The sequence below is a fragment of the Rhynchophorus ferrugineus genome, unplaced genomic scaffold (assembly GCF_030347505.1).
Source record: "Rhynchophorus ferrugineus isolate W39M unplaced genomic scaffold, kcgeb_rfMv2 rfM10, whole genome shotgun sequence".
Taxonomy (NCBI): Eukaryota; Metazoa; Arthropoda; class Insecta; order Coleoptera; family Curculionidae; genus Rhynchophorus; species Rhynchophorus ferrugineus.
The window spans coordinates 25,193,575-25,216,127 of record NW_027472589.1 but is presented as its reverse complement, the minus strand read 5'-3'; the positions used below and the strand labels follow the sequence as shown (position 1 = coordinate 25,216,127).

At 32.4% G+C, this 22,553-nt stretch overlaps 1 protein-coding gene across 1 annotated transcript in view; it reads right to left on the bottom strand.

Annotated features, from left to right (window-relative positions):
• Positions 1 to 8,949: 8,949 nt before the first annotated feature.
• The window catches only part of Arl4 (ADP ribosylation factor-like 4), an 82,654-nt gene continuing 69,050 nt past the window's right edge, over positions 8,950 to 22,553 (bottom strand). The window contains exons 2-5 of the mRNA XM_076416242.1: positions 14,897 to 15,090; positions 14,223 to 14,369; positions 13,901 to 14,161; positions 8,950 to 10,150 (exon numbers count right to left, since the gene is read on the bottom strand). Coding sequence (XP_076272357.1) covers positions 9,993 to 10,150; positions 13,901 to 14,161; positions 14,223 to 14,369; positions 14,897 to 14,954 — 624 coding nt within the window. The 5' untranslated portion in view covers positions 14,955 to 15,090 and the 3' untranslated portion in view covers positions 8,950 to 9,992. The remainder of the gene's footprint in view (positions 10,151 to 13,900; positions 14,162 to 14,222; positions 14,370 to 14,896; positions 15,091 to 22,553) is intronic.

The window sequence follows — 22,553 nt, the reverse complement described above, 5'->3', positions numbered from 1 at the left end:
TTTTTACCACATATTTTTATTTTTATTTTGCTTCGTGGATATTCACATTATATATACGAGTATGTATTGTAGACCAATTTCTTCGTATGTTGGTGCAGGTTTATTTTTAATTTATTTTATTCTCTACCTACGTTTTACAGGTTAGTATATATATATATACATATATATATATATATATATATATATATATATATATATATATATATATATATATATATATATATATATATATATATATATATATATATATAACTATTTAGAGATTTGTTAAGTAACTATACGTATTAGCTACTGTTGCTAAGTGTCAGCAACACGCAGTGTTTGCATTTTTGTTTCATGCAATCCTCCTTTGTTGGTTACTATCCTTTTTAAATGTGATATTAGCGTTACACATTCGTGTACTGTAGCTTATTTTAGTCACATCTCAGTATATTATTAATAGCATTCGGTTTTTTCACTAATGTACTAAAATATTTAACATGTTAGGTTTGAATAGTCCATCAGCCTATTTTTATAGGTATATATTGGACTAAAACTACACTTAATTATTACCTCTATTTCTCATTTTCTCTTTATTTCTAATTACTCATTTATATTATAAAGGGATGTATTGTAGGTACCTATCTAATTTCTCGAATTTTCCTCTAGTTATGGTCCCATTTTCAGAGTTTTTCCATGTTTATTTTTTATTTACTATGTTTTTGACGTAGGGTTTGTAAGCTACTGTATGTATTATATTTATCATAACTATTTACCACTTTTACCATATTTACCACCTTATGTGGTTAAGATATTTAAAGTAAATTCTTCCAAAGTATTTTTGGTTTACGGATATTCAAATTATATTTAGTATTCTAGAATTATTTGAATTATATTTGATACTTCAGATTATAATTACCAATTTCGGTTAAGGTATTTATAGTAATCTTTTTGAACTTTTTATTTGCTTTTTTGGGATCGTGGATATTCAAATTATATCTGGTATTGTAGGATCATTTGTCTTATTTTTCCGTTTCTTTTTCTGGTATCAATAGAAGGTTTATTAATAATATATTATATTTTCTATGTAAGATTTTGCAAATTACGGTTTTATAGTTACTCTAATTATTAATTTCTAATATGAATATAGATGTAAATTAATATTATCAGTATTATTAAGTTAAATGTAGACTTGTAATTACTTTTTTCTTTGCTTTTTTAGCTTTTCGTGAGGATTCACTTTATAAATGTGTATTGTATATTCATTTTCATATGATTAACAATTTCTCTTGTTAAGCTTCTGCAGTATAATTTTTTTAACGTTTTACTTTGGTTCGTGGAGATTATATATCCATTATATTAGACCATTGTATATATATATATATATATATATATATATATATATATATATATATATATATATATATATATATATATATATATAAGTTGACATGTATTGTAGATTTTATCTTGCATCTTTGTTTTCCTTTCGGTTGATCGATCTTAGCATTTTACCTAGCGGTTATACATATCTGCATACTTCTTAAAATTTAATTATATATTTATTCTTGGATTATTCTTCATGTACACATGAACTGTTAATGTTAATAATTATATATACATGACTATTTAGAGATTTCTTAATCTATCAATACTATGGTTAATTATTTATTTGGCCCTAAATTCCCTTTGGTGGGTTTTTTAATATACAATATATTTTAAAATCTCCTTTTTGCCAAGGAGGATTGACTAGCCAGTGACTAACTTAGATACCACCCAAGAGGACATCAGATCTTGGCCTGACTGGCGTGATTGGTAATGGTTATTCCTTGTTGGATTTTCCACTGTTGCCTATAAAGACATTTACAACTACAATCACAAACATAAAGTACATCCATGCCCCAGCAGGACAGTAGAACAGTAGGAGGACCGCCCTGTCGCCTTGACCACTGCGTCAATGAACTTCGTTGGTTATTGTCCTATTTGTATATAATATATAATTGTAATCTGATGAAGAAATGTTCTAGCGCGAAATCTACAATTTTTCTCTGCGGTTGCATATACTATATACTCTTGTATATTAAGAGTTGTTATTTGATTTATGTAATTTTTTGTTAATCTACTATTCTCAGTTCAAAATGCTAAAGCTTTATTTTTGATAACGCCAATTAAAACTCTAACATTATTATTTTATTACTAACATTACGTTTTTTCGTGGTCTATTCAAATTCAGCCTATTATGTAAACCCAAAACTTGTTACACAAACTATGGCTCGAATTTCTCAAACTTAGGACAGGTTAGTTATATAGGACACGTTAAAAGTTATTAAACAGATTACAGCACATAATTATAGGTTAATGTGATATTTACCTGACCATCTCTCTAAACAATTAAGAAACATATTTTATCAACTGTATTTTAATTACAAAATAATGAACAAATTAGCATTGTAAAGATAATTAACGTTATAAAATTTAACCTTGAGGTAAATTGATATACGAAAAAAGATCTTTGTCTTTGGTTTTGTTATTTCTATCTAAATTTCTTAATTGTATAAATGTTTGTTAATTATATAAATATAAGTTTTTCATTCACTTCTTATTAAACGGTATTTTCGTCCTTTACTTGGGGTTTTGTATGGGTGTATGTATTGTTGATTGATTTATAGTTAGATTTGTTAACAATTTATACATTGTGTGTGTATTTATTGATAACTGTTGATTTTTCTCAGATTCCTTTGTTCTTTGGTGGGTTCTTCCGGTGTACTAGAACTTGTTATCCCTTATGGTATGTAGCCGTCTACAGTAGCTTCTTCATATTTTCTATTACCAACATTCATTTTGATATAGGATCTCGTTGAACTATTGTCTAGTTGTTTGTTACTAAATTCGTTGAATTTTAAATTCTTATTTTTATATTATCACCATTAAGGTTGACGCATTTCGATAATATTTTAATTAAATAACAAATATAATTCTATGGAAATATAATTGCATATCTATATAAATTAAAATTTAGATAAAATATGCTTATAAATAATTATTTTATAGTAAGGTAATGTTGCAAATATGTTATCATTTGGTTGATTTTTATTATGCACAGTGTATTATCTAGAACTAAATTCGTAGTAATACTTATGACAATGAATAATGAATAATGTGATGTTAGAAATAAAATTAGTCCTTCCAATATTTGTTGATAATATACTAATTTCCACTTTTACGTTGGGGGATTAAATCATATTAATTTTTATTGAGGATTTTATTCATTTTTAATCCCAATTAAAATGTATTAAGACAGGCGGAATTTATTATACCTAATTCTTTAAAATCGAGTTATATATTATCTCGTCTTAGTAATTAACCATGACTGTTCGTGAAAAATTGAAGGTGAAAAAGTCTATTTTAATATTGGTCGCAAAAGGGTTACGGAGTGTCGAGAATATCGATCTTGTAATTTAAGTTTTCGATGTTTTTTATATTGATCTATATGTAGCTAAAGTAAATTATTGTAAACAATAACAGGTCAATTGAAAAGTCGCTGGCCTGATACATAGATGGCGCTACTAGAATTAAATCCATATGTTTTTTTAGTTAGACGTAACTTAAGCTTGTGAATTATAGCATTTTGCGTGAAGCAACTTTTGTTAATGTGAAAAAAATGGATAAAAAGGAATTTCGCTTGTTGATAAAATATTGCTTTTTGAAGGGAAAAAATACAGTTGAAGCAAAAACTTATCTTGATGCCGAGTTTTCGGACACTGCTCTAGGAAAATCAACCATCAAGGGTTGGTATGCTAAGTTTAGAGGTGGTGAAATGAGCACCGAAGACGGTGAACGCAGTGGACGCCCAAACGAGGTTGTTACCGAAGAGAACATTAAAAAAATGGCCGTAAGACAGACAATCTAAAGATATCAACTGAATGTGTACATCATATCATTCACGAATATTTGGGTATGAGCAAGCTCGGTGCAAAGTGGGTGCCCCGCTAGCTCACTTTTGACAAAAAACAACGAGTTGATGATTTGGAGCAGTGTTTGAAGTTGATCAAGCGTAATAAACCCGAGATTTTGCGTCGATATGTGACAATGGATGAAACATGGTCCCATCATTTCACTCCGAAGTCTAATCGATAGTCATCCGAGTGACTGCACAGGATGAACTCGCTCCAAAGCATGGGAAAACGCAACAGTCGGATTATAACGTCTGTATTTTGGGACACGCATGGAATAATTTTCATTGCCTACCTTGAAAATGGAAGGACCATCAACAGCGACTGTTACATAGATTTATTGGACAAGGTTTGAAGGACGATATCGTCGAAAAATGACCGCATTTGAAGAAAAAGAAAATGCTGCTTCACCAAGACAATGCACCGTATCCCAAGTCAGTGAGAACGATGACAAAAATCCATGAATTGGGCTTTGAATTGCTTCCTCATCTACCGTATTCTCGAGATCTGGTTCCCAGCGACTATGTCCTGTTCTCAGATCTCAAAAGAATGCTGGGAAGACATTTTCGTTGAATGTAAAGGTGATCGACGAAGGTGACGTCTATTTTAAAGCAAAGGACAAATCGTACTACAAAAATGGTAACGAAAAGTTGGGGGCTTGCTATAATCAGTGTATCACCCTTAAAGGGAATTATGTTGAATAAAAAAACTAATTTTGCTAATTTAAAATATGTTTTACTATTGTAGGCCGGGGACTTTTCAACTGACCTGTTATATTAAAACATTACGCTAACTTTGAAGGATTTTACAATAAGGAATGGGTTTCGACAAGTGATACAAAATGATATTTTAGTTACAATTTATGGACGAAAAATTAAAACCCGTCAGGTTAAGAAACTAAAATAAAGAGTATAATTCTCTGAAGACTAAAAATGAAAATATAATTAAGATAAAAGGTATGGCTATAGTAGGAAGGTTGGCGGAAATAGCAGTGTATAAGTTAAAAATAGAAGATGGTAGGAGATATAAATAAATAGGGGTGAAAATAAGTGAACAAAGAAGGAATAGTAAAGAAATAGACAATACAAGTTGTAAAAATCATGTATTATATCTTAGAAGAGTAAAACAAATTAAACAAGAGTTGAAAGAATCGAAAAGACAAAAATTCTCTTTTTAGAGATTAGACAATAGGTGAATAGAACTATTACATCATCGTCATTTCACCTGATAATACTAAACTTAATAAAAGACATTGTAGCATAGCTAGAAAATGATGGTGCCTCCCTCATATTGACCTCACTTAACGCATTTTGATCTATCGCCCATATAATTTACCAATTATGAGAACATGTTTCACAAGTTTTATAACTATGAAATTGTGAAGAAGATTGCACGTTTTCGTACAAAATTTAAAATAAACAACAAAAGGAGAGTAGTGTTTCCTCTCCTTAGCGCTTGACAATAATTTTACCTAGTTATAGAGGTTCTCTGACTTTACAGTCTGTGCAAGCAGTTCACTGTAAGCAACGGTAAATTTTATGTAATTTATCATCATTTCGAGTCCAAAGTTTCCAGTACGACTTGAGCCCAGTTCATAAACACACTTATATATTTATCTTTTTTATTATTATTATTTAGATTACTGTATAATAGACCCATTGTGTGCGATGCATGTGATGGTAATTTATTTTAATTAATCAATAATAGCTATTTTCGGTTTTGTCTCTATAAATATAATATAAACTCTTTGTAGTTTGTGTTTTTTTGATAAAACATAATGGGTTTTTATCTTGGATTTTAGTGGGTGCACATGTGTTGTAGATTAATTCTAATTGAATTAAACAATTATTCTTTTCTAAAATTATTCTTCGCTAAAATACGGATTGGTAACACAAATATACTGTAGACTCTCTTTTATTTGAATTTTAATCCCTAGCTGAGCATATTAAGTATATTGTAGACTTTTTTTTGAATTCAGCTTATCTGGTTATCTGGTAGATTCTTGGTTCTGTTCGGAGTTCGATTTGCTAAGATATTGTAGCCTCTTTTGATTTCAACTTGCATTTTTTCTTGAAATGTTATTATATATTGCTGGGGTCCATTGTCTTAAAATTTTATTATATTGTATATTTTGTTTTACTTAGACGTTATTCTGTATTAAGGTTTTATTCTTCAATTGGAATATGCTTTGATTTGACATTTCAAGTTGACAACTTTCATTGATATTTTGTTTTTTTTTGTCAAGAGTTTGTTTTATATGATGTATTGTTTAGACTCCTTTTAATTTAAATATGTATACTTTTTTTTTATTAAAACTTTTGTCTTTTTCTGAAGTTTAATTTTGTGTTTTTCTTACGTTTTGTAATTTCTTGGTTTTTGTTGGAATTTGGTTTACTTTTCGAGTTCTTCTATCCCAAACTTAAACATTTTGATCGTATTTTGCTGATAGTTTGATTTGTGTAACGTATTATAGACTCTTCTTGATTTAAATATGTATACTATAGTCCAAAGAGCTTAAACTTGTATCCTCCTTAAGGTCTGGTCTTATTTTTTATTTGGATTTTAGTGTGCAAATATTAGTTTTATTTCTATAATACACTGTAGACTTTTTCAATGAATCTTTTGTCTTGTCCTTTTTTTGTATGGGAGTTTGACTTGTAGTCCGCCATATCTCTGTTATGGTTTTAACTTGTATTATTTGCTAATGTACATATTTGTGAAATGTTTTATTTTGGATTATTTGTATTGTAGACTATTTAATTTCATCGTTATTATTTCTTTACTATATTTTTTTTATAACAGATTTATTATGAAAAATTGGTCGGTGATTAAGTTTCGTTTGTAACATGTATTATAAACTCAGTTGATTTATCTATTTATGCTTTCTTAACGTTAGTGATTTTTGATGAAACCTGGTGTGTATTATTAATGTTTTGTTTCTTGAGATATATAATTAATAGAATAACGAACAAATGGTGGTCAGATTATATTATATACAGAATTTGTTTACATATGTCTAGACGGTTTCAAATATATATGCTGTAACATATTAGTGGTGCCTTTCATAATAGCTGCTTTGTCTAGGATTGAATTGGTTTCTTGCATTCTCTATAAGCTATATGCAGGCAATAAAAAGGCATACATACTGCGTACTATTGAAAATTTCCGGACAATTTAGATAAAATAAATTGTGACAGCTTTTTTGTTTAACATTCAGTTGAAGTAAAATCCTAAGGATCTTTACTTTTGAGAACAGTGTTTTCATTATAAACTTTTAAAAGTTTAAACATAGAAAGTTTTACGCTTCATTTTATTTGTGATTTTTTCACTGAATCACATGAATAATTCGCACCTAACATGGATTAGTTAAATAATTGTGAATCTAACGTGGACTCTTTTTGATTTCCTATATGTTTTTTTGGTTGAAATTACAATATTGTAATCTAATTATTTTCAATTTTTGTCTCGAACCTTATCCTTTACTACTTAGTATTGATATACCACTATTGAAAAATGGTATTAGGTTGGAAATATCAGCAATGGTTCATTTTAAGATATCTTTAATTCTAAATTTTTTTGTTTTTTCTTGTTTGCTTTGATTTTTAGTAGTGTTGGGGACTATCGACTGTTTAGTAATTGACTAGTTTTTACTATCGACTGTTTCAGTCGCTAATTTTAGTTCAACTGATTTTACTACTTTTTACCAGTGACTGTTTTCAGTCGTTACTTTCGATCCGACTGATTTTGTTACTATTTACTATCGACTGCTTCAGTCGTGTACTTTTAGTTACTATTTTTGGTTCTACTAGTTTCATTCGACTGATTTTTAACGTTCTGTCGTTATAGTTCTGTCGACTTAGCGCGCGTCCGCGGCCTTGACAAAAATGTACCCAATTTATGCTTGCTTAGGTTTATAAGTATTATATAGTTTTATGACTTTTTGGTAGTTTTCTTTTAAATAACAATATATTGTATATTAATATAGCAGCATTTTGGAACAATATTTTTCAAGATTGTTAATGCAATAGGATAAAAAGATTAAAATTGTGATTGATAAATAGTAAAATGCTTTTGACTGTTATTATGGCAATGATACGTAATAATTCGATTATTCCCTCGATTTTTGTTAAAAAATATTTCCGTTCAATAATAAATAAAGCGTTTGCTTTATTTAATAAAGCTCTTATTATTAGCTGATTTTTATTTAACGAACTATTTTTTTTTAATTTTTATGTGTTTGGTATGTGTTTAATTTTTATTTAGTAGTATGGTTATTGTACATTGTTAGTTTTTAGATTTTGTTTAAGTTCTATGATATTGTCTATATTTATTATAGTATATAATTTGAAAATAGCAATTAACATATTAAAATACCATAAAACACTTGTGGGGTGTTATTCCCTTCCGTAGAAAAATTCCATTTCTTTTTACGGATCCACAGAACATTCAAATATAAAAGTAATTCTACTTCCTTTAAAATGAAACTATGAATTGCATGTTAATAGAATTCAGTAATTTTTTTTCCTCTTCTTTTTTAAAGTTGACACGTGAAGGAATATGTACATCTCCGTTTTGCTTATACTACCATTGGAAAATATAAGCACGTATAAAATTAACTGCTCCAAGCAATTATCTCCGTCCTTTCCTCTCTCACAATTTATACAATAAAGATTTCGTACATCTTCGTCTGACATCACGAATTGAATAAAACAGTCGAACCGTGCATTTAACTGAAAATAGTAATTACTATCGACTGTTTTCAGTCGATAGTTCCCAACGCTAATTTTTGGATAATGCATCAAAAAGTGGAAAAATTGACGTCTTTAGACCTAAGAGAAAAATTATACTTCATTAAAATGACACTTACTAGAAAGTTTACTCGTTCAGTCAGATATTACAAATTTATTTCAATTAGTCTACATTCCTAGTAGGGTATTGTAGACTTTCTTCTTTAACACAAATTTATTTAAATTATACGAATTACTTTGAGCAAGGATTCGAAATAAAACTGCACTGATATAAAAACAAACATGGGTTTAATGGTAATAATCAATTATGATACAATATGTACAGGGGGGGGGCTAAATACAACATGGCGGATGCTATCAGCGTGTATAACAATAAAAATATAGAAAATCTAACAATGCGTTTTGTTATGTCGCACGGTGAATATAAAACAGTATCACTACATCGAACAATAAATATAGGAAACGTGGGATTTTGGTCGCGGGGCTTTTTCGCGACGGTCTCGCGAATCCCGAAATAGCCCGGCGACGGCGTCGAAGCCAAGAAGAAGAAGAAAACTCATACATTCGCTCACACTCGCTCACGATCTCTCTCTCTCTCTCTCTCGCTCACACTCGTAGACTAGGGGAAATAAGAGCGGGATAACTCAGTCGTCGATCCTATCTCAGTAACGAACCCGTCGTCCTAACACATGCGGAATTAAACTAAGCGATAACGGAGGGTTCTACTCGACCATCCTCGGATGATTCCGCTGGGGCTTTTGTTCGTTGATGCATCAAAAAAAAAGGACGGCTTCTTGATCTAGTTTCTGAGAGGAAACGCAGTCGAACGCACGATTAGTCTACGAAGCAGCTTTGGTTTACGTCGGGGTCCGTCTGTGTAACACTGAACTAGGCTGGACCCCCCGAGGGGGATTCGGATTCGCAAAATTTCACCGCATATCACAGTCGAAACTCGCCTATTTTTACTCAAAAATATATGTTGTTGATGCCCGCCGTTGGGGTGGGGTGGGGCGATTCTATTTTTGACGGTCGGCAGTTCGGGGTGGTTCTGAGTACATTGCTTTTTAACTCACTGGTAGGTGGGGTAAGCGACATCCAAAGCAACGTAAAAACGAGTCCGGTTTGAAACTGGTCGGGTCCGCGTTGGAAAAATTGACGGTTGGATTTTGTTTTGTACCTTTCCCATCGGCCGGGAACACGAATCGAAAGCGATCACCTCGGTTCGAACCCTTCGCGTCAGCGTCTCTGTTTCCCCGTCGGTGACGTCTCAGCAGAACATCGCCCTGGTGCAGCTGGCACCGTCCTGGTTGCCCTATCTGCCCTTCTTCTTGCGCTCCTTCGCCAGCTTCCTCCGCTTGAGGATCATCTCGTAGAGGACCTCGAGACCCTCGTGGAGCCCGTCGCCGGTGATGGCGCAGGCAGGTTGCACGTGCCACAGGTGGCCACCGGGAGCTCCTCCGTTTCCCAGCTCTGAAACAACGCCAATACATGTTATATAGCGTGACTGATACATGACCAGGTGCACATTCATTGTACTTCATTCATCCAAGGAATGAGACTGTGTGCTTATATTATGAATGAATGGAATAACGAGTGAGACGTCTGGACACAGAGGTTTGGTTTATTAGAATATATTTAAGCTAGCGTTGGTAAGTATCGAATGGAAATGACTATCGACTTCGTTTTATTATCTACTTTCAATCGACTGGTTTTAGTCGTCATTAGTTTATTTGAAATTTTCATTTGTTACTATTTTCAGTGGCCACTATCTTCATTCGACTAGTTTTATACTGACTAGTAGCGTTGGGAACTATTGAACTATTTAGTAACTGACTATATTTTACTATCGACTGAAACATTCGTTACTAGTTTTATACTGACTGGTTTTGCCGTCCTAGCTGTAACCTTCAAAGTGATTTTTCTTATTAAACCAGATTGATCAGCTAGAACCAATTGGTCTTTTGGTAATTTTACTTCGGGTTCAGGATGTTTGGATTTGCAGACAACAGACACCCTGCTTACGACTGATATTGTCGTATTTTAATTGTCTACCGCGAGTGAATTGGTAGGGTTTTTATCAGTGGTTTTTCATGTTGTAAGATTCCAAGAGAGAACCTCACGCTGAGTATGTTTCCACGAACGGGGTGCCTGATTCAAGGTGGATATTTGAAACTGAAACTGAAACGCGCGGACTGTTTTGGATTGGAACACTTGAAGTTGTCTCTCAGAGACCTGCCTGTACCACATCTGTGCTTCATAGAGGTAGTCTGAACGGACAAGCATTTTATACAGAATCGCTTTCTGATAGATAAGAATTTTACTTTTTCTGTGGAGGAGTGGGTATAGAATCCTATACACGCCATTGCCTTTGCAAATAACGTCTTGGATTTGGGATGATCATTGAAACCTGCGGTCGAATTGGAGATAGAGGTATGATGATGACACCATGCTATCGCCTGGGTCAGTTGTGCCTGAAGTGTGTTTCTGATGACGTTGGGACTATATCCGTTGGTAAAGAAGGGTTGAAAGTGATGTGTTGAATATATGCTTATATTTAAATATATAGTTTTGTCTTTTTTTGTAATATGATAGCAAAAAAAAACAATGTATATTGATATAGCAGCCTTTAGGAACTCTAATTTTCAATATTATTATTGATTGTTCAATAATATTATTATTCAATATTATTTATTGATATAACGGAGTAAAATAATCAAATGTATGTCTGTTATGTCTCCTTTTTATTGACTTTTTTATAATTTCTGTCTCTCAATAGTTATTATTCAAGTATTTTGAGTGTTAAAACTTCTTTTATTATTTCACCGAGTTTTTAAAGTTTCAACGATTACCGCTAAATAAAATTATTATTTCATTTAAAAAGATAGTTAAATAGTTGACAAAGATTGATTGAGAAAATACGGCAAATATATTTGTGGGTCATTATTCCATTTCTTTTTGCACTCAGATCAAATATATAAAATATAAAAATAATTTTATACCATTTAATATGAAATTGATCTTTGGACCATAATATAATCTAGCAATTATCCAGTTCCTTCTCTATCCCGTTAGTACGACATTCGAATTTTATTATATTATTGTTATTTTCCAAACATTAAAATACGTTGAAACATATTGGAAATCATTTAAAATTATCTAAATTGAAGTGATCTGTATGGCACAAGATTCAAGTAATTATCTCTGTCCTTTTCTTTCTCAAAGAAGGAATTTGTCTTGCTTTGTTATTGCGATTTGGAAAACAGTGGAAAGGTGCATTTGACTGAAATTACTATTACTATTATCAGTCGACTATTTTTTAGACCATCGGCTAGTTCGATTGTTTTATATTGACTAGTTTTGTTCTAATTAGTTTTATATTGACTAGTTTTATACTTTTATATTTACGGATTTTGATAAAATTCAGACAAAATAACAGAACACTAGTTTTATTAGTAATCGAAGAAATGCACAAATTATACCGAAGCCACATATATAACACACTGTGATGAATTGTTTTTCAAAGAAAAACTTCTCAAGGAAATATGGGTATGCAAATAATAAAAACGTCAAAACTTCTCAAGGAAATATGGGTATGCAAATAATAAAAACGTCAAACATTTCATTTCATTTAAGTAGCCCTACGCTCAACTAGACATCTTCTTCACTTCCCTGTAGTCTGCAAATTAATGTGCCGAATTTATTCTTACATGTAACTATATAGTTTAATATTTTGCTTCTAATATGAGAATAATGCAAATAATAATGTATATTAATTCTGTTTTTCAATATTATTTATTAATATAATAAAAGTAAAAAGAATTGATGGTTTTGGATGATAAATAGTAAATTTTTTCTCTATTGCTGTTTTGTAGTACTTTTTTCCATTTTCTAAATTTCTCGATGAATGTCTTTCTTTTTATTTCCAAAAATTATCATAGCGCCAAAATAAACACGTCTTTTCTTCTCCATCTCACTCATGGCATTCAAAATAAACTGATTTCTAAAGCACATAAATAATAACAATTATTTCCGTCTTTTTCTCTATCAAAATTGATACGGAAAGGAATTCGTAAATCCTTATCTTGTCACAAATGGAAAAAGCAGTCGAAGAGTGAATTTGTCTGAAATAGTAATTAGTATTTTCATTTCTATTATTTGGCGACTATCGACTGTTTCTACTGTTTTCAGTCTATTGGTTCCAACGCTAATTTAAACCATCAGCGTCGTGTTGAATCACCGTTCCACAATTCGCCACTTCTTTCCATGAAATAAAATGGTTTTTGAAGTAAAATAAAGGTTTTTATCGTTTCAAATCGTTCACATTTCCTACTTACATTGATGATGATCTTAAATAGAGATGATGGACGCAACGAAATCATTAAAGCGTGGTAAAACCATAGGAGTCAACCTAGTTACGACGTTAGCCTGATTGTAGAGTTTATAAACTAGTTCTTAATTTGGACAGTTTTGGAAGTTGAACATTTTTTCCTAAAAGTTATTGAATTCCTTCAGGTCTTACTATGGCCTATGGCTCCAACTGAATTGAATAGTTCCTAATTCCATTTGAGGTCCGAATTGGTTTTCGCCAAGGAGGTCTCATCACTGCTTTTCAGCATAGTAATGGATGCAATAATGCGAAAAGTTTTTAAAAACAGACATGACCTTCAATATGATACTACAAACTCCTTGTCCGCTCTCATGTGCGCTGATGATCATCGATAGCGAATATCATCAGATGATGATACAGACGTTGAGACTTCTATAATTCGTTGTGATATATATCACGTTGCAAAACCATATGGTTTGAGAATTAATCGATGAGGATTCAGTTAGAGCGACTATTTGAGATCAATGATTCAGGATAAGAAAGTGGCATCCGTCGAAGTATTAATCCAAACTGGTCAAGCTTTTGAGTGTAGAAGAGAGCAAATCTTACAAACAGGACTAAGATCCGTTTCTTTTGAACGCCTATCTTACTAGTCCTTCCAACACTGTCACAGTTTGACATTTATAAATTTGAGGTCTTTCAAATACGATGCTTAAGGCAAATTCTACATATTACAAAAATGGATCTGAAAAAATAGGAGACTAACGTTGTTTGAGGTCATAACAGCTGCGCCAACTGTGGTGATATTTAATGAATAATGTTACCCCATATTCAGGGTACGGATTGATGATGATGATAATTGAACTAGCGGAGCGAAATCGGAGATAAATTACCTGTCAGACCGAGGAGCTTCTCCAAATCCTTGGGTTCCTTCGCCCCGGGTAGGTCCTGCTTGTTCGCCAGGACCAAAATGGGAACCTGAGAATTTTCGGGGGACTTCACGGTACGGATCAGTTCCATTTTCGCTTCCTCCATTCGCTCCACGTCGACGGAGTCGAGAACGAACACTATACCGTCCGTGCACCGGGTGTACGACTTCCACAGCGGCCGAAGCTTCTCCTGACCGCCTACATCCCACACGAGGAAGTTCACACCTGCGACAAGAAACGGTGGATGAAATTATTTTTCGGGACATTGTCCGATAGTCTAACGTACCTTTGGCTTTGCCTAGCGTCCCCTTGACCTTCTCGCAGTTGAACCCGATGGTGGGCACTGTGTTGAGATACTGGTTGAATTTCAACCGATATAAAGCGGTCGTTTTGCCGGCCGAATCCAGACCCAGCATCACCACGTGTAACGTGCCTGAAAGAAGAGAAATATGATCTAACAACGTTGCCAACTCGTGGGGAAATCACCAATCTTCAGGGAATCTCGTATTTATAGGGTATTGACATCTCATGGTAAATATAATATAGGTTGTTTCAAAACACATTTTAGATTACTAATGGGTATCGAACGACGGTCCAAAATATGGTTAATATACGGTGTTTAAATGTAAAAATAATAATGATATATTATATTGGCAATCCATAATAAAATTATACTTTTTGAGGGTAATATTGATGGTGACAACAAGGGAAATTGGGCGGCAGTGTGTTTAGCCCATCAAGCAAAATGCAAAATGTTAAAATGTTATTCCATATTACGAAAAAGGTAAAAAATAAATATTATTTAAACGATTTAGACCTATTTCATTCTTTAAAATGATTTGTCAATGAATCAGCTTCATAGGAATTTGACTTGGATTATTGGGGGAATTTGATAAATGGGCATTGGCAACCCCGATGGTGAATCCGAAGTGAGGAACGCGCTGGAGAGGACCTGCTTACCTTGTCCGGATGGTAGGGCATCTAGAAGAGAGGCATTCTTCCCCATATTCGCCCCCATGTCATGGGCGTCGACGTTGACCTTGTAACAGGGAATCGAATTACATGTCGGCTTCTGAGCGCTCGCACATCAGAAGCTGCAGATCCTAGGGCGATCAGGGGATGTATTACGTCCGTCGGTTGGTCGTCATACTCTCCTGCAACAAAGATTCAACGTTCAGATGATTCGTTTAACTAATTATTACAGGCTAGCTGAACACTCGGTATATTCTATTTATATCGATTATATTCAAATAATGGTATTGAAACTACGGCTCAAAATATTTATAATTCAAAATAAAGAAGACGCCCGTTAATGGGAATTTATTCAAGTGTATTTCACATTATGGAAATGTTTACATTAACGAACAAACAAATTTATAACAAACTGAACAAACATCTTAACAGTGATAAGTATTTTAAAGTTAACAGAAATTTTTTAAAATGTATTTATTACATTGTTACTAGTGGTTGTCGACTATATATATTATTTCCCTACAGACTAAGATAGGGCTGATAGGTCCTATAGGGTAATAATGTTTATATATTAGCACTATAGCACTATAGCACACTATAATTCACTACACAAGATTCACACTGTTGTGGTGTTATTCAAGAGTTGTATTACTTTATATAATTATTACTTTGTATAATGGCATGCTGAGTTACAGTCGGTATTTGAAGGCCTCGATGTAAGTAATCAGTCCTACAATACTTCTCTGGACTTTGTTCTGGCAAACTTGTATTTCTATTAGATCTCGCGGATCATCCCCGTAATTGAATTCTGTGTGTCAATAGGTGTTACAATACTACCCTCCTATAGTATTCTGGAAGCTTTATGGCCACGAATATTCCTGTGGACTGTGCGCTAAACCACAATTTTCTCCTCTTGGGATCTTCAACGTTAGTCACAATACGCCATAACTATGATTATAGTGATATTAGTTATTGTGACTATATTGATTTCTCTCTCAGTTTCGCTTTTTTTCACATTGTGTTGTGTAGACATCCAAATTTTATTATGAATAAACATACGCCACAAGAACGAGCAAAAATACTGTCTGAAGGCTGTCTGCTGAAATAGAAGATTTTTGGTCTAAATTGATAATGAACGATGAAGCCCATTTTCTCATTTTTTTGAAAATGATCAAGGTGTTGCTGTTACTGCTGAACGGTACCAAGACATGATTAGAAATTTTCTTGTGCCTGAAATGGAAGAGCAAGAACTGGAGGACATGTGGTTTCAGCAAGATGGGGCCACAGCACACACAGCTCATTCAACAATTCAATGAAGACTAATTTCGCGAAGTGCCTGTTTAGCATGGCCAGCCAGATCTGCGGATTTAACAGCACCAGACTTTTCCTTATGGGTTTTTTAATCAAAAGTTTATATGAATAAGCCCCAAACTATTCAACATCTTAGAGACAATATTCGTCACGGAATTGAAGAAATTCAGCCTAAAATTTTGCAGGATGTCATGAAAAATGCCTTAAAAAGAGCCGAAATTTGCATAGCGAATCGCGGTCACCATTTAGCTGATACAATTTTTCAATCATAACGAAAAAAAAAATGGAAAGACCAAATAAACTTTTTATGAAAACGAACCTTACTTATGTTTTCTTTGAGTAAAGTGATAGGCAATCAAAATGGTAGCGGGACTTTTGCCACGTTGTTTGGGAGTTTGAGTTGGGTTTTCGATACAATTAGGCTTGCAATTCATTGTCTTCGAATGTCGTCTAGACCGTTTCTTGTCATTAATATATAGTTGAAAACAAAACTGACAATTGGAATATCAATTATTATGGAGTAGCATCAACACACGTATTTTACATTTTTCGATGGGCTTCGGCAGCAAGTTTTTTCAAACTAAACAACAAAAGTATGGAATATCGAAAATATAATTTAAGCGTTTCGTGATTACCGTCTGTATACACTGAATAAATGACTCAATAATACTAAATCGAAATTGCTATTTTATGTATTGACAGTAAAACCATTGGATTTAATAGTTAGTTTAAGTTTCTTAACAGTCACTTCGTATATATTGGCGTATATACCGATCAAAATACAAGCAAACATCTAATATATACAAATGTTTAAACACTTCTTCTCACTGCCACTTGTTCTGGTTGAAGATTAATTGCCTGGCTGAGGAATCAGCCTGGACATCACCCCTTACAAATAAATTAATATTTGGGTACATTCTTCGGTCGTCAATTATCACAGTTTACAAGGCCATGAGGAAACATTAATATTTATTACTGATCTATAGTTTTGACAAATAAAGTGCTAAATTTGGAAATTTCCACAATCTGTAAAATTTCCATATGAATCATTTATTATGGAAAACAATTCTCGACAGAAGCATCGCAGCAAAATGGCTTCCAGTATCTATTAATCAAATTAAAAGTGTCATAATAATAAAAAAAATCGCCCTATACAAATCTCATCGAGAATCGACTTGACCGGCTAGTTGACGCGAGTCTATCCCGCTTAATTAAATCAATTAAGCAACAAGTCGGAAACCCAATAACAACCAGGGCTCCCGGTGACCCAAAAAAAAGACGAATATAAATCAGCTACCACCGGCTAAAAGAAACTAAAAACCGAGGCATTAGGCACTATAATTATGACGAAACGGTGGGCAATGTGGGATGTTTTGCATTGATAATGCGCAACGTAAATTTTCTTTAGAAATATCTAATTTATAATAGTGGTTTTGGAGGTGTCTATTTTTGGACCTTTTGCTGATATAGATGCCAAGACTATATTTACAAAAGAAAAACGACGGGCTAATTTTGGTGACATCGTTATAGAATAAAATAGCGACGAAAAATGAAATTAAATTGAGCTATATACTTGGTAAGTTACGAAGGGTTGTTTTTTATATTTCGAGATTTATGTTTGTTATTTATAAATATGATCATTATACTTTTGTATATGTTTTTGCACATGAATTATGCGCTTTTTGTTTATTGCTACTTTGTTTCAGATTGCTTTTGATTTTGTTTTCTTGATAAACTGAATTGAGATACATCGTGTCCTGTCATTCATGTAGCATTTACCCCCTCAACAAAATAAATATTTTTTCTTAAGTGCCGAAAACATTCAATACGCTTCTTAAGTCAATTCTTTACTTAATTATGAAGAGAAAATTCAATATCCCCTTTGTGAAATAAAATTATTATTTATACATATTTAAAAAATATTTATTATATCGTTATTAGTCGTTGCCGATTAACTTACCATTTGTCTTTACAATAGCTTAGTTCTAGGTATATATCGGTCCGAACCTAGGCTCTAATCTAATATGAAAGACTATGTAAAATGCACCTCACTACACGACGTTACACAGGATCAAATGGTTTGATTCTTTTGTGAGTGTTTCCTGTTTTAGTGTTATTCAAAAATTGCAATACTTCGATATCAGTGTGAGAATGGAGTCTCTTCTCATGTCCGTTTACGATTATCTTGATTCCTGAGCGACAGTCGGCATCTGAAGGTCTCGGTATAAGTAATCAATTCTATAGTATCTGGATGCACTTACTATGCTTCTTAGGACTTTGTTTTGGAAAACTTGTTTGTATTTACATTGCTTTTCGCGGAACATCCCCATAATTTATTATGTACTCAGAATTGTGATTTTATTCCAATTAACCAAATCATTTATTTATATATTTCAACTCCAGTTTTATCGTCTTCTTTTTAACACGTTTATCTCCAGCGAAGTTTTGAGAAATGTTCCGTGATACTTAGCGTTGTTGCTATCCATATTGACAGTATGCAGAATAGCAGTATTATTTATTGTTATTAGTGCTTGGGCGGTCTCATTGTGGTTAACTGCGCATGCACTATTTATTTTTGTTAATTTTTATTTTCCAGGTTTGAGTCTAACTATCTCTAATGCTTGTTGTAATTTTGGGTTACTTCTTCGCTATTGTCTATGATATCATAAATCGCAGTATCATCAGCAAATGTAGCCATCGTGATATATGCTATTTGCTATATCACATTTGTAAATAGATCATCCTCAATACAATTCCTTGTGGTACACCTGCTTTAGCTTATTTTATTGTAGAGCAGAGCTCTTATGTGACTCTAAAGAGTCTAATTAATATGTATTCTATGCACCTGATCAGTTGTTGAATATTGCGTTAGTAAACCCAAACTGATGTGTGATTCTTCTCCTCTTTAGAATGGGGTTTATTCCTTTCAATGGCAGTTTTTGAAATAGCTTAACTTCCAGCCATCTTGATTCATCAGCCAAAAGTCTGGGACATGTTTTAGTCGATATACTACACTGAGCAAGTTTATTGGTAGATGTTGTAGCAATTGTTCTGATATTAAATCATAGACTGGTCGGTTCTTTGAATTGCTGTCAGTTTTGCCAACTTTCCTGTCGAAAATGATTATTTTACAAAAACTTGTTCTGCGAGAATATTGGAATTTTTTCCTAAATAATGTAAATGTACATCTAAATAAACAAAACTGCAGATATTCTACAGTAACTAAATCAAAAGAAATACGTCAAAAATTGTTATACAGCCCAAAAGTTTGGTTTGCTTTACATTTTTAGTCTTTTTGTCAGAGGAGTATGTAAGAATCTATAGAAATCATTAGGGGGTAATTTTCCTATTGTATTTAACGGTATAGTAATAACAAGAAAAAAATTTCGTTTTTTTGGTTTCTTCTTGATGACATTGAACCTAATATTTCAATTATTTTAATGTGACTGTGACTGTTGCTTCAGTCAATAAAGAGCAAATATTTACCCACAATTCATTCAAGTTCGTCATTATTTATTAAATTTCAAATATTTTAAATCTCTCGCGATGTAACTGGACTCTTAATCGGTTGCATTGCTGTGATAGTTAAAATGTAAACATTTAAATAGCATTTATTAATACTATTTACTACGAGATAAACATAAACATACCTTTGTTCGCTTATCTCTACGTTTTTCTGCGTTTTATCATAATTACATAACGCCTGGAGCCAGACGAATTTGTGATACCTGAATACTATTTCGAATAAACATCGGAAGTTGTGAAGGAATCCTTTCTTAGAAATATCCAAAGAAACCGAACACGAAAATGTTCTCAGTTAAGAAAGACATTAAAAATAATTTACAATGGAAGTAATTGAATATCTGGATAGTAGTTTTCGACTTACCAAAACTCCGATCAGCCTCAAAAGGTATTTTTTAAATATTTAGATGTTAATATTTGCCCAACATTGCTCAAGAGTAAAGTGGTTAAGATTTCTGACAATATTTGAATTACAATATGAAGTGACGTGTCATGATAGAACGAAGTTCAAATATAAGCCCACAGATCATGTAGATTAATAGGCCGACATATAGATTAAATGTGGCGCCGAAAATTATTTTTCTGATTTCTGCGAAATTAGCGATCTGGTTAAAAACAAGATACCGATAATAATTGCAAAAATGTTAATATATCGCTACTTTGTTAAACCGCGCTACTGTTCCCTTGACCCATAATTTTAATTTTTGAGATTATCACTAACAGCTGTGTTGTATCGGTGCATATATAATAATATTGATATATTTACGAGACACTTTTTACGTAAACATTTCTTCAAAGAGAAATCTAAATGAGAGATTTTTGAAATTTATCATACACTATACTTCAAAAATACTGTAATAAATCTTTAAATAAATATGTTCGTATTGGAGTTTCTTATTTTTAAAATCGTACTTATACCAATAAACAACAAAATTGCCATTGCTCACTATTTCAAATGAAACACCAGAAAAGCTAGTTTTAAATACAACTGTAAAGAGATGTTTACGGTTTTCTGGCAAGAGAGGAAGTGTAGAAGCCGAAAAACCGAGCCTAACTAGTACTCATAGATTGGAGTGGGTTAAAACGTATAAACTACTGAATTAGAATATGGGATGAACTTCGAGTAGTTAAGACGACAGGACCGTCCTCCTACTGTTGCGTTAGTCGCGGGTTTTAATCGCTGAGGCATGGATGTACGTTACGTTTGTGATTGTAATTGTAAATGTCTTTATAAGTAACAGTGGTCATGCCAGTAACCAGGCTGGGTAATTTATTGAATTAACTATAAGGAAATGTTAGTCTAAGGTTTGAGTCTAATTATAACTTATCTGTTTAATTGTCGTTTTTTAAATCGCCATATTGCTTTCAAACTTTTATATTATATATATATATATATATATATATATATATATATATATATATATATATATATATATATATATAGGATTCCTGCCTTTATGATTAGCGTTTGTATACGTTAAGTAACTCAATAATACTACTTCAAGTGTACTGCTTCAAGGTATATAGTAAATTATTTTTAGGAGGGTAAGGTTTAACCGTATTTATTGAAAAACAGATACAATTTGCTCCCTATTTGGCAATTTACGACTATAAGAAATCATAAGAAATAAGACGCTTCTCATCCCGTACCTATCAGGAACAGATAATAAAAGCAGTGCATCCTTTCTTTATTAACTCAAAAAATCACATGTTAGTGAAGCCCTTGCTTATATCTTCTTATTGTTGTCTAAAATGTCAATTAAATATCTCTATCGAAAGCAGTGTTTTATGATGTTGATTTTGATGTTAATGAATTAAACAATTTTATTTCCAATTATGCATCTGGGTGTATTTTTTATAGTTGGAAATGTTAGTACAAACAATTTATTTCCAACTTATAAGTGTTAATTTATATAGTTATTTCTCTATTATATATTTTGTTGTTAAACATTGCGATTACTATTAAAGAAACCATTGTTTGTTTTACCAACTTTCTTAGTTTACGTTACTACTACGAAATGCAATGGTTACCATTTTACGAACTGCTATATAACTATTACATTATTTTTATACTAAACATCATTTTAATGTGTTATCAATATATAATTATTTTCGCCACATTTCATCGTATAAACTTTCGCTTTATATATTATTTACATACTTTTATTATCTCTAAATATGTGGCTTAACCTATATATTATTATGGATTATATTGTTATAAATCTTTGAGGTGTGATGAAATATATTTTGAATATATTTTTTAATTATTTATATAGAATATTTTGCGGTTAATATGAAATACGGAGACTAGCAGCTGACAGAGATACAATAGTAAAGCATTCTTTGATTTAATAGAGTAATAAATTGTTGTAAGATTTCACGTGAAATATAGAAAAACCGACTTGGAAATCTTATCTAGCAATAAATGTTAAATGGGTTTTTGAGTGGTTTTAAGGTTACCAAAGTTCGGGACTTTCCGGTAATCCTACTCGATCTGACTATAGGATAACCATATTAATATGTTTATTGAAATTACGAAAATGTCAGGGATATTAAGGAAATTTTTACATGTGATCTCTGATTTAGTTGCGGAACAAGTATGAAAACCTATTGATAGATTATTCGTGTTATTCCCTTATTCTGGGCCGCTTTGAAATTAAAGCCGGCTTGGTGGCGCAGTGGTAAAGACGATAGGACGGTCCTCCTACTATTGCGATAACCGCGGGTTCGAATCCTGCTGGGGCATGGTCGTAAATGTATGTTTGTGATTGTTTAATATTTGTGATTGTCCTAGGCAAGAGTGTAAAGACAC